The 12,961-nt window shown below is 43.1% G+C and overlaps 1 protein-coding gene across 5 annotated transcripts; it reads left to right on the top strand.

The window, feature by feature from the left end:
• The first annotated feature begins 5,614 nt into the window (after positions 1-5,614).
• otud3 (OTU deubiquitinase 3) lies at positions 5,615-9,160 on the top strand. Of its 5 annotated transcripts, none has more exons than XM_004070223.5 (8): positions 5,615-5,729; positions 6,237-6,506; positions 6,837-6,985; positions 7,374-7,486; positions 7,555-7,677; positions 7,798-7,939; positions 8,242-8,414; positions 8,577-9,160. In XM_004070223.5, the coding sequence occupies exons 2-8, from the start codon at positions 6,301-6,303 to the stop codon at positions 8,739-8,741; spliced, it is 1,071 nt and encodes a 356-aa protein (XP_004070271.1). In that variant the 5' UTR covers positions 5,615-5,729; positions 6,237-6,300; the 3' UTR covers positions 8,742-9,160. The 5 variants fall into 5 exon arrangements, with proteins under 5 accessions (XP_004070271.1, XP_011474961.1, XP_078805825.1 ...); XM_011476659.4 differs by having other exon boundaries at positions 5,688-5,769; XM_078949699.1 differs by having other exon boundaries at positions 5,725-5,845.
• Positions 9,161-12,961: the final 3,801 nt, after the last annotated feature.

The raw sequence follows: 12,961 nt of genomic DNA, 5'->3' as shown, positions 1-12,961 counted from the left end.
AAGCCCTGATAAATATGCGGGAAGACCTTCTACTCCTCCGGCATTCAGGCTGACCAGCACAAGTGGATCTGCAGAATTGGACTGATGGACGTCAACCTTCATCATTCCTGTCCGTCCTGACCTCAGTGGGTCGGAGTAAGCAGCCACCTCGGCCTCCACAGGTGCTCCCCAAGGCTCTGGGATTTCTCCACTTCTCTTCACTCTTTTCACAAATGACTGTAGAAGCTCGACCCCGGCAATGACTCATATGGAATAGTCGTGGACACCACATGTGTTGCAGCATGAACTGGAAACCTTCTCTTCTTGGTGTAAAAATAACTGCTTGGACTTAAATATGTCAAAAACCAAAGAAATGAGCATCTGTTTCCACCATGGACCCTCCATCACACACACTGTCTGATAATAATGAAATAATTGAACAAGTCCATTCAAATACATATCTTGGTACCATAATTGACCACAAACTCACAATGCAGTTAATACTTCATGGGTAAATGCCAACAATGCCTCTTTTTTCTTCAGAAACTTCAAAAACTCAACGAACATCAGTTCATTTGACTAAAACATGCAGCGTTTTCTATTTCAGGGGATCTTTGAGGAGCACTCTGAGATTCTGACAGTCTGAGAAGTGAACCGAAGGGTTTCTGCAGCTGGTTAATTGACAGAGGGATCATGGGTAAACCTGCAGCACTTTTGTTGCTTTACAGTGAGCACCTCTGTGAAGTGAGATATTTTTAGAAAAGTTACAACCCCCCCCCCCCCCCCCCCAATTGAAGTACAGCAGTGTTATTTTCTGCATTAAATGTTGTGCTTTTGGTCATTTCCAGTTGACTGCTGTTGTTTTCACTCAGCTCCACTCCTGCATGCGCTCTAATTCCTGCAGTCGCTCTGGGCGTTCACATCTGTTCACAATAGAGCGGCATCCACTGAGGTTCACTCACTGACAGCAGACCAACCCTCCTGACTCTGTTTGATGGAGGATGTAGAAAAAAGTTTAGAGAACCTAAGACTTTCAGGAGATATGACCGTCGACTGTATATGAGAACTGGACTGAGTGACCCCTCCCCCTGGTGTTCCAAAGAGGAAGTAACGGCAAAATCTCACAGACTTCTACAGAGAAATAAACAGCTGGTATTCAGACATTCTATTGATCAGAAGAACCGTGGTTGGTCTGATGCTCTTTTTTTCATGATATAATTTCTGTAGTTCAAGTTTTTGAAGTTATAAACTGACCAATCAGACGCCTCAATAAAAGTAGGCGGAGCCTGCTGGGCCCCACGTCCAACATTCAAAACATTTTTCGTGGAATTCATAGATTTCGTGTAACCCACTTTCAAAGGGTAGGGGTGTGGCCTTCCAACAAGCTCACTCCTGAATGGTCAGAGTGGTTGCCATGGAAACAGTGACTCAGACCAATCGCTGCGTAGGGACATTGTCACTGTTCCAACATGGTGGCGCCATTATGGCAAAAAAAAAAATTGCGAGTGACGGAATTGACTTTATTTGATTGGAGCCAGAAGTAAACCAGGTTCTGTGCACTCAGATGGTCCAGTTCTCACATACAGTCACTTGTTGGTCATCATTCAAGCAGCTGCCGAAGCAATAACATTGATGAAAATGTGACGATTACAAAATCTTCAAGAAATTCAAAACTGTATCATTTTTAAATGAGAACAAAATGTTTTTAAAGATGATCACTGTACCTTTCAGCAGGAAATTTAAAAAAACAGCATCAGAGACACACTGCTGCATCAACCGGCAGCAGAAACAGGACCAGAAGGAGCAGTTCTGGAGGAGAATCCACAGCAGAAGTGTGAGTATCTGCAGGATTCTCAACTGAGCCAATTGTGTAATTGGTGGATTCTCCTTTTCAGAGAGACTCCAGCATCTTGGTCAGAGATAACATAACCAGTCTCTTCCAGATCATGAAGGTCTGCATGGCAGCATTCATGAATAATTTACTGATGCAGGCATCTGACTGAAAAATACACCCTAAAAACAAGACGATGCTGTGAGGCAGCCTTGGAAAGAGTGACGGTGACCGTCATGCCCAAAAAAAAGCTGCAGGACAAACTCTGGCGCTCCTGGAGGTTGGTACTTCTACTGACATAAGTGGTGTGTTTGGTTGGACTGCGGAGCTCACGGTGGATTTACTCCACTGAAAAACAGAGACACCTAAACGAAGTTTGACTCTCACATGTTGACAGATAACAGAGTTTTTACATAAAAACTTCTCAAACTTTTGATTCGATTTGATTTGAAATGGTTTGTTTCAAGCAATTAATTAGAAATACACAAAAGCAATACAATCATCAGTTATACAGTCATACAGTAACTAATCAAAATTAGGATAATTATACATATTAATAAATATTGCTTGAAAGGGAGTGGAAGGAAGCGAACTTATATAATCCCACCCCGTTATACTATAACCATTTTATTACATGATTTATCAATATCCGGTTTCTAGCTTTTATCAGACGGAATTAAGAATCTTGAAATATCAATAAAGCACATGATAAAGATGAATTACTTAATTGTAATGTAAAAATAACTATTTTAGAAATCAACATGGTAAATGCAGATCAGTTATATAAAATATATGCAGATTATGTTACTTATAAAAGTCATTCATATGATTAGAAAATAATACTATATCAGTAAAGTAGACACAACACTGTTTCAGAGATTTTCATAGCAAAATTTCATCAAGTATCATAAGTTAAAAACATGTGCAAAATTATGTTACATTAGGAAAGATTTTTGAATCAATTTATCAATTTTTGGAGCAAGTGAAGTAATATTTATTAAATGTCGATCAATTTAACCATTTTCAATAAGTGATTACTCATTTGTTTTACTTTTTTATTTTTATATTTTGTATTTTTTTTTTCTAATAAAGTAATGCTGTAAGGGAAAATAAAAAGGCTCCATAATCTGTCGATTGTCCAAGGTTGGCATTTCTTCTTCTGCTCATTAACAGCCGTTCTTCTGGGTTTGAACAGTTTATAGTTCTCTTTGCTGTTATGTCTGCAGACATTAGATTGTCCAATAGAATGTGTGGATGAGTGAGTCTATGGACAAGTCCAGCCCTTTTAAGGTCCCAATCATCTTTTCATCTTTTTTTTCAACGTGTTCTCAGTGGTCTTTTCATTATGATGATGCTGTTTTTGGACAAAACAGTGTTAGGACATAGTTTCTGCAAAGCGGCAGGATGTTACGGGGGGATGTGGGAAGCACCCAGGTGCAGAGAGGAGGCAGGAGGTTCCAGGTAAAAGGGTCTTTAATAACTGAAAGTCCAAAACTAAACCAAACTCCACTGCAGCGTGCAGGCAAACTTGAATTACTCTACAAAGACACAGGAACTCAGAACACCGCTAACGCCAGACTATGGATCAGCACAGGAGGAAGGAAAGACAGGACTTAAATACATAAAGGACTGACGAGACACAGGCGGAAACAATAAGGGCAGATGGGGACCAAAAGTAAAACTCGAAACACCAACATAACAGGAAGACTTTCAAAATAAAACAAGAAACTGAACTCAAAATATGACAGAAAACAAAAGACAACTAGAACACAAAAGTAAAGGAACTAAAACCGTGACACAGGAGTTCATTAGAAATTCATCTCTTAGCTGTGAGCTAGACTGTTGGTACGATGAAATCCTGCCTCCATGTCCCATCATCCCTTTGTTTACACTATCTCTTCCTGGCTTACAGCCCCCCACACCCCCCAACCTAACTTTAACGGTGCAACAAAAATGGCAGAGCTAAAACAAAGACGTTCATGGATCTATTTGTCTGCTGGTTGAGCCATGAGAATGAAGTGGAGCAGGGAGCGTGTGCCCCCCCCCCCCCCCCCCCCCCCCCCAGCCTGTTTTCCATATCACAAATACGATCAGCATCTTTTTGTCTGCTCCTTATTCACAGTGATTGAATCCAGACCAATCAGCACAAACCCACCTGTTTGTGATTGGCAGATTTTGTGGGACAATTGCCATGTTGAGCCAGTGATTATATATGAGAACTGGACTGAGTGGTCTCTCCCCTCTGGCGCTCCAAACAGGAAGTACCCGCTGGCTACAAGAAGCCAACATCCCATAGACTTCTATAGAGAGATAAACAGCTGTTACTCCTCTTTTTTTTTCTGCTGTTCAGATTGTTAGGGTTATGTAATAATCATTTGCTTACACGCTACTATCACCATGATATGATTCTCTAACTTCTATCTTTCAGGAAGAAAACAATGACCTGAAAAGTTCTGATTATACAAGAATACGATGTCCTGTACTGCTTGATTGAATGACCTACTTTTATGTTATCAACCCCGGCCACCAATAAAACCAGACTGGATCCACTGAGAAGGCAGAACTCCTCTGTGACAGTTTGGGCTGTCACAGAGCGATTCTCCTTCTGCAGAAGTCTAGCAAAAGTTCCCATCTCCTGTGTGGTTCTTCTCTTTATTAAGGAAAAAGTCAGAACCCTGACACGGATTATTCCAGTTATAAACTGACCAATCAGATGCCTCAATATAAGTAGGTGGAGTCTGTTTGATTAACAGATTCTCCCACGCCCGCTTTCAGTAGAAGGGGTGTGGCCTTCTAACAAGCTCACTCCTAAATAGCGACGGTAGTTGCCAAACAGATGAAGACGATGAAGATAGACGGACCAATCACTGATCACTGACATTGACTTTGTCCAAATACTGCTGTCTAGATCATGAAAAAAATCAGACTGATATGACATTATTCGGTTGAAGTTGAGGTCGTCTCAGATGAGTTCTGTGAACTCAGTAGGGGTGGAATTATATAAGATTGCTTCTTCTGCTTAATTAAGCAAATGTGATTTAAGTGACGTTTTTGTTTTGTTTTATTTTCTGTCGTTTTAATCTATGCATTTCATCATTTCTGTAATGAGTTTGATAAATAGGTGTAATTTTTTTATTGCTTTGACTACAATGCTTGAAATAAATCTAGACAAATAGATCCATGAACGTCTTTGTTTTCCTGGTCTGACCTGTAATCTGGATCAGAACCGGACGGATGCATAGAACTGATACTGCTGTCATTTCTGTTGCTGAACTAATGTTTGCTTTGGGGTGTGAGGGGCTGTAAGATAGCAGGACAGAATGTAAACGAATGGATGACAGGAAGTGGGATGTTCTTCACCAATGCTCCTGCCCATAACAGATTACACGTAACAACATAACATAACAACACGTTTTTACCTTAATGATGCTGCGTTATCATATTTGTTGTTATTATTTTTGTTCTTTATGCGCCTCTGGTCATTATTTCTGCTGTATGTGGACCTGAAGGAGCTTTTTTACCCAAAGAACTTTATTAACGATTGAATTACCTTACATAGAACAATAACAACATAGACAACATTACTAATAACAATCACCCTTACCTAACATAAAACATATATTGAGCATAACAGTGAAAGAATAAACATAAGACACAAAAGAGAAAAAAAAGAAATAGAATAAATACATTAAAAAATAAATAAAATATAAACATTCCAAATAGTTTGATAATTGTTAGGGGTTCTCATTAAGTTTATATTTCTTAAAAACCTGAAGGAGCTTTTTTCCCCGTCAAATTACAAAGCGCGCGTGCAGTTTGTCCCACTTGGCCTTCCGTACGTTTTTGACGTAACCGCGCAGACGCGTCACGCACCTCAGGTGTAAACAAAACCCGACAATCACTTCTTCAGTATTCTGAGGTAAACCCAAGGAAAAGTCACCGGACGTTGAGTTTAAACGGTACCGGTCGGTCAGAGGAGAAGAGCTGATCTATAGACACCGGGAACGTTAACGGAGGAGCGGCGGAAGCTGTTATGTAATTCTGGGTCACGGTGGAGTTTGGCTAAACTAAAGCTAGCGACCGTTGGTTTCACATCCTTGACTTCATAGACAACAAAACCGCTTCAAAATGTCTGCATTCGTTTAACTCAGGAAAATACATCGATGACAGTTTCCGGTGCGGCAGGATCTACTTATCGTCTGAAAACTTAGATTTGATGACTAGTATCTCCACGAAACATTTGAAACTTTTTGAATTGAGCAGTTTTCCTTAAATGTTCCGACTCTGCGTTAGAATATACAGTTTGTGGTGCAAACTGTGATTGTAGTTGACCGGAGGAACCAAAAGAGTCTTTGCAGGGATGCTGATGCAGGATTTTAGCTGAACTTTGACCCTTTTGCTGTGAATGTTTGTGCTTCTTCCAAAGGCGTCACGCTGCTGGATGAAGAACCAACTCCTCACCTGTAGACGAGTCTCTGACATCAACCAGCATGTCCAGAAAACAGACGGCCAAACCTGTGCGAAGCAACAAGAAAGGAGAACTGGAACGCAAGAGGGACGAGCGGGCGGCACGCCGGGCCTTCGTCAAAGACCGCAAGAACCGTCCTCAGGACGCGGACGAAGGGGCCGAGTTCGTCAGCTTCTCCAATCAGCTGCAGGCGCTGGGGCTGAAGCTGAGGGAGGTGCCGGGTGACGGGTAAGGGGGAGGGCTTTCCTGACACACGTCCCCCCCAAAGCGGCTGCAGACACAGAGTTCAGCCAAAGACAGTCTTCCTCTGTGAATCCTAAAGTAATCTGATTGTACAGGTATTCCGATTACTTCTGGGTTTTGGGGATCAGCTGTTCAAAGCCACTTCACATTCAGGCAGAACATGGAGCTGATGTTGTTTCTGGTCCAAAGAGTCGAAGCAAACTGTGGTTTCCAGGACTATGAGACTAAACCGACACTAAACTCTGACGACCTTCCGGCCTCTGGTTCTAACCTGCCGACAGCTTGTGGTTCATCCAGAGTGTCCGTCTCCTGCAGGAATTGTCTTTTCCGGGCCCTCGGGGATCAGCTGCAGGGACATTCCCGCGACCACCTGCGACTTCGCCAAGAAACCGTCCACTACATGACGAGCCATCGACAGGACTTTGAGCCCTTCGTGGAGGATGACGTTCCCTTCGTTCAGCACTGTGAGAGACTCGACAAGTGATACACATGAACAGATATTACATTCATATTTGTGGGGTTTTTAACCAAATATGAACATCAGTGATTTCAGGAAATTGACCTTTGACCGGATGCGGCGCTCTTCTCGTGGTCATTCTGTTTCTGTTGGTGTTTTCGTACTTTCTGGTTAAGATTTTATTGTTTTTTGGTAAAATTGTTGTTCCAATTGGAGCAAACAACCTGAGAACATAAAGCGACATTTAAGATTTACATTTTTTTTTATTTTATTTTTATCATTACAGTAAATAAAATGAATAGTTTTGTACAATTATTTGAGAAAAGCATAAAAACAAGCGTTTGAGACCAAACCGCTGTTCTCGTCCGGCTTTCCCCCCGTTTGCGTCTCTCCAGTGTCCAACCTGTCCCAGCCCGGCACGTTTGCTGGCAACGACGCCATTGTGGCTTTTGCTCGCAGTCAGCAGGTGAAGGTGGTCATCCATCAGCTGAACACGCCGCTGTGGGAGGTGAGGCATGACAGAACAGCCTTTGTCATTTTCTGGGGGTGTTTTTATCCAGACTTTCTCCTCTGCAGATAAATGGTTCAGAGAAGCAGGGGTGCAGAGAGCTGCACATCGCCTACCGTTACGGCGATCATTACGACAGCGTGAGGCGGCTTGGAGACAACTCTGAGAGTCCTGCTCAGCTCCGCATTGAGGTCATCATTATTCTCTTTCTGATCAGTAGTTAGGAGATGTAACCGCGCCATGTTTGTCAGAAAAGACACAATCGACATTTATGACAGCAGCTTTAGCAGACATGTGTTTGCTGTCCTCAGAATCTTCAGCGTTCCCATGGCTGTCAGCGCGAGTTTGGAGACGGACAGAGAGAAAGACAGAAAAAACCTTCTCCATCCCTTTACTCCTCCTCTGAAGAGGACAACGTTATCCTGAACTCCATCAAGAACCGAGGAATGCAGGGTCAGCAGATCAATCTCAACATTTCGCTGTGGCTCCGCCCTCCTTTCACACTGATAGCTCCTATATTTGTATCGATGAAGACTCTCATTCATGCAGGTTGATTCCATCATAGCAGTAGGTTTAGGGGTTGTCCTCTGGACTTAGTTTTTAAAGTTGGAAGATGTTTCACCTCTTATCCAAGAGGCTGAATGAATTGACAAAGCCTTTTGGATAAGTGGTGAAACGTCTTCCAATATTTGTAGGTTATCTGTTGTTGTGATTAGAATGTTTCACGGCCGCTCGTCTCTCTCGTTCTTCCTCAGGTGATGAGGAGAACCTGCTCCAGCTGAGTGCAGCAACAATAAATGCTGAATGGCTTGCTGGCTCTTTGCTGGACCAGCCCTGCCAAGGCCAGCGTGACTCTGAATCAGCCTGCAGAGCGGACTGCGCCGAGCAAAAACCGCCACCAGAGGGCAACAACGCGCAGAAATCCAAGGTGGAGGCAAAAGGCACTCAGTGATGTCACCAAAGTCCCTGTTCATCCTAGAATTCAGTCTGTCTAAAGCACTAACATCCAAACAGCGGCGTTCCTGCAGCGTTCCTGCAGCGTTCCTGCAGCGTTCCTGCATTTGAAACCTTTGCTTTGTGTCTCGGCCAGGTGTCCAACAAGCAAAGGAAAGAGCAGCAGCGACAAGAGAAGAAGAAGCGTCAGGAGGAGAGGCACCGGCAGAAGTTCCTCCAGAGCAGAACAGCCCCGGACAAGAACCAGAACGTGCCGGACGCTGTGACTTTAGTGCCAGCTCTCAACACTCTCAGTATTTAGACTGAAGTCTCTCCAAGTGTTCCTCCAGAGGAAAGTTCTACAGTTTAGCACATGTCTAAGTCCAGCGGTTCTGTCGCAGCAGACGCTCCTCCTAAAGCGAGTCCCATAGTTTCCTTCAGCAGCAGGACGTGCGTGGAAGCGGTCGGGACCGGACTGACCACTGATGCTTCTGCTGGACTCTGACCAATCCCGGTTTGTAGGATTTCTGATTGGTTCTTCTTTTGGTTCCGAGGCTTCTCTGTAGAACTTCACCGTGACGGGCGTTTGATTCCCGCGGCTGAGTGGTGACCAACGGGAGTTAATGGGAATTTTAGAGGAATGTGACAGTATGGATGATTTGATGAAACATTTGTGAATATTTTCTGGGGGGGGGGGGCTGTTTTCAGATGAGGACATCTCTATAAAATAATTTCCAGATCTGTTTGTGTCGCTGCAGTTTTCTTTGTTGCACGCCATCAGGGTTCTGGTTCGAATCCCAACGGGTTTCCATCCGTGTGAAGTTAGACTCTTCTCTGTTGCACAGCTCAGAAAAAGCTTTCTGAGGTGACTGTGGTTTGGTGGTGGACTGACTACCTGTCCAGGTGTGCCCCCCACCCCCACCCTCCGACGTAGCAGAGACGATAGATTTCATGAATTAAATGAGTTTTTGTCAAATTCGAATGTTTTGGATCTCTTTTTGAATCTACGGTTCTGCAGCGACACAGGATCTGCTCTCCAGATCTCCCTGACCATCTTGCTACTGATCATCTGGATCAGGTGTTTTCAGAGTGAAGAGACACCTGAGTCAGCTGATCAGAACTGCAAAGCACACGGATGGTAGATCCCCAGGACCAGCCCTGATTTAAAAGATCTAAAGATGAAGCTCGCCTACCATCCAGACCCTCAGAAACAGAAGAGAATCAGTGACCCGGTTACAGGTCCGGACTGCAGAACCATGAGATCCGTCATCCCTGCATGGTTACACAAGATCCTTCACTGACACGGAGTGCAGAACCTTCTCTACGGTGGCCCAGAAGGGTCACAACACATTAACTCACAACACAATAACTTACCACACAACACATTAACTTACCACACAACACAATAACCTACCACACAACACATTAACTCACAACACAATAACCTACCACACAACACATTAACTTACCTCACAACACATTAACTTACCAAAAGGAGAGCCCCCACATGAACACTGAACACCCTCTCTTCTGGGATTGTGCGGTCAAAGGTGTTGAGTTGTGATGGGAAACAGAATTTTGTATTTAGTTTCTTCTTGGGCATTCTCTGGCCTCCATAGTAGCACCGTGGTTTAACGCTGAAACTCGTTCTCTTAAACAAGAAACCCGTAAGTCGGAAAGAAAAATGGCGTCGCTCCGGTTCAGAGCAGTCTCTGGATATCTGGAAACATAGCCTATTAAATTATAAAAAAGCTCTGCGTAGAGCTAGAAGCCAGTACTATTCAACCTTAATATCAGAGAATGGAAATAATCCAAGATTTCTTTTTAGTACTATTGCTAGATTAACTCGCAGTCAGAGCTCAGTAGAACCACATGTTCCTGTCTCTCTCAGCTCTGATGATTCTTACATTTTTTGATAGTAAAATCTCAAATATTAGACATAAGTTAAATCAAGTTATTCCTACTATCAGCCCAGAGCAGGCTGAAGCGGTAGAAATGGAGGCATCCATAGAAACCTCTGTAACATTAGACTGCTTCACTATTGTGGATCAGGTGGAAATAACATCAATTATTACGTCCACCAAATCCTCAACGTGTCTGTTAGACCCAATTCCCACTAGACTTTTTAAAGAAACTTTTCCCCTAATTAATGATCCCATATTAACAATGATAAATGCCTCTCTGGAAACGGGTTACGTGCCACAGTCTTTTAAATATGCAGTTGTTAAACGTCTTCTGAAAAAGCCCAGTTTGGATCCTAGCATCTTGGCCAACTATAGACCGATATCAAACCTCCCCTTTATTTCTAAAATCCTAGAAAGAGTTGTAGTTAAGCAGCTTTACTGCCACCTACAGGACAACAGCCACTTTGAAGACTTTCAGTCGGGGTTTAGACCTCACCACAGTACGGAAACTGCACTAGTTAGAGTCTCTAATGACTTGTTATTGGCCTCAGAAAAGGGAATACTTTCTATCCTTACTTGTTTGTTTATTTCTTTATTTTATTTTATTTTTCTTACAGTTACATAGTCATTATTCATTGAACGTGGGGGTCATGGGTCATATGTTTTAACAGAGGGGAGTGGGAAGGGTGGATTGGGTTTTTACTGTAATATTGTGTTTTCTCTTTTTAATATTAAAGGCCCGTACACACCGGGACGAATATTCGCCAGCCGTTATTCGCCAGCGTTTTTCGCCACGTTTTTTGTGTTCACACCCAGGCGATTTTCGCTGACGATGAGCCGAGCGAACATGCAATTTCATTCCCTGACATTAGATGGCGCTTAATGTAAACAGAATACTCCTGCACACAAGGTGGCGCTGCGCAACTTTACGCTTCTGAAAGTCGCTTTTCACTCAGAAGAAGAGAGCAAGTATTTACGCGCTTGTCAGAATCAAACAAAGAAAACATGAATATTTCAAGCACCAGTAGCTCCAACTGGTGCTTTGTTCGGGGATATTTTAGAATGTCCGTCATTATTTCTTCGCGGCAGTGTAGATGCAACTTGGCGTCTATCTTCTTCGCTGGTATGTGTGCTCAGCAAGGCAGTTTTGCGTTTGAGCGCCCCCAAGTTGTGTTTTACTGTAACTTCAGAAGCTCCAGACACGTGTGCAAAAGCGCCATTCTCATTGGTCCAATAGATTTCGACGCGAGGCGTCAAAAAAAAAAAAACGAACCCGAGGCGTTTTTTTTTTTGACGCTGTGACGCGTGGCGTTTTTTCGCCTCGGTGTGCACACTCTCATTGGTGCCCTTTGTTTAGTCACGAGGCGTTAAACGTCAGCGAAAATCGCCGGCGAAATTCGTCCCGGTGTGAACGGGCCTTAAAGCACTTTGAGTTGCACAAATGCATGAGAAGCGCTATTTTATAAATAAAGTTTGATTTGATTCTGGTCCTGTTAGACCTCAGTGCAGCCTTTGACACTATCGACCACGGTATTTTACTCCATAGATTAGAGCAGGACATAGGGATCAGAGGATCTGCTCTCCAGTGGTTTAAATCCTATTTATCCGATAGGTATCAGCTACGGAGTCCCACAGGGCTCAGTCTTAGGACCCATCCTGTTTATGCTTTATATGCTACCCCGAAACATAATCAGGAAACACAGCATTAATTTTCATTGTTATGCCGACGATACGCAGTTGTATTTATCCATGAAGCCTGACCAGAATGACCAGATAGAGAAACTGAACGCCTGCATCAGTGACATCAAGACCTGGATGACAATTAATTACCTCCTCTTGAACCCAGAAAAAACTGAGGTCATTATACTAGGTCCTAAAAACCTCAGAGATGCTCTGTCTGCTCAGATAGTCTCCCTGGATGGCATAAGTATAGCCCCCAATTCCACAGTTAGAAACCTTGGGGTTTTATTTGACCAGGATTTATCATTTAAGGCTCACATATCTCAGGCGTGTAGAACTGCCTTTTTTCACCTGCGGAATATTGCTAAGATCAGAAATCTACTTTCTAAGAGTGATGCTGAAAAACTCATCCATGCATTTGTTACGTCGAGGCTGGATTACTGTAACTCCTTGTTAGCAGCGTGTCCTAAGAGTTCCTTAAGAAGTCTCCAGCTTGTTCAGAACGCAGCAGCTAGATTGTTAGCTGGAACTAGCAGAAGAGATCACATCACTCCTGTGTTAGTTTCACTTCACTGGATCCCAGTTGATTCTAGAATCCAGTTCAAGATCCTCCTGTTAACCTATAAGGCCTTACATGGAATGGCCCCGTCCTACATTAAGGACCTCATAGTCCCTTACCATCCAATCAGAACACTTCACTCACTAAATGCAGGACTGCTTGTGGTTCCTAGAATTAGTAAAAGTACGGTTGGAGGTAGAGCGTTTAGCCACCAAGCCCCTGTTTTATGGTATAAACTCCCAGCTCATGGAAGAGAGGCCGACTCAGTTTCTACATTCAAAGTTAGACTGAAAACATTCCTCTGTGGACAGGCTTATTGTCAGACTAGTTAGTATTCAGAGATTATTTAACTTAATGTTAATGTGTTTAAATTAAACTTAATAATAACTATTTATTTTA

This window comes from Oryzias latipes, chromosome 7 (genome assembly GCF_053564925.1).
Source record: "Oryzias latipes strain Hd-rR chromosome 7, Olatipes_Hd-rR_3.1".
Classification (NCBI taxonomy): domain Eukaryota; kingdom Metazoa; phylum Chordata; class Actinopteri; order Beloniformes; family Adrianichthyidae; genus Oryzias; species Oryzias latipes.
This window is presented reverse-complemented; position numbering and strand designations above follow the sequence as displayed.

Bases quoted from the DNA above. Each gene is read 5' to 3' on its own strand.
- otud3 (XM_004070223.5), top strand. From the start codon at position 6,301: ATGTCCAGAAAACAGACGGCCAAACCTGTGCGAAGCAACAAGAAAGGA. The intron at 6,507-6,836 runs GTAAGGGGGAGG...CGTCTCCTGCAG, and splicing joins AGGGAGGTGCCGGGTGACGG to GAATTGTCTTTTCCGGGCCC. The intron at 8,415-8,576 runs GTGGAGGCAAAA...TGTCTCGGCCAG, and splicing joins ACAACGCGCAGAAATCCAAG to GTGTCCAACAAGCAAAGGAA.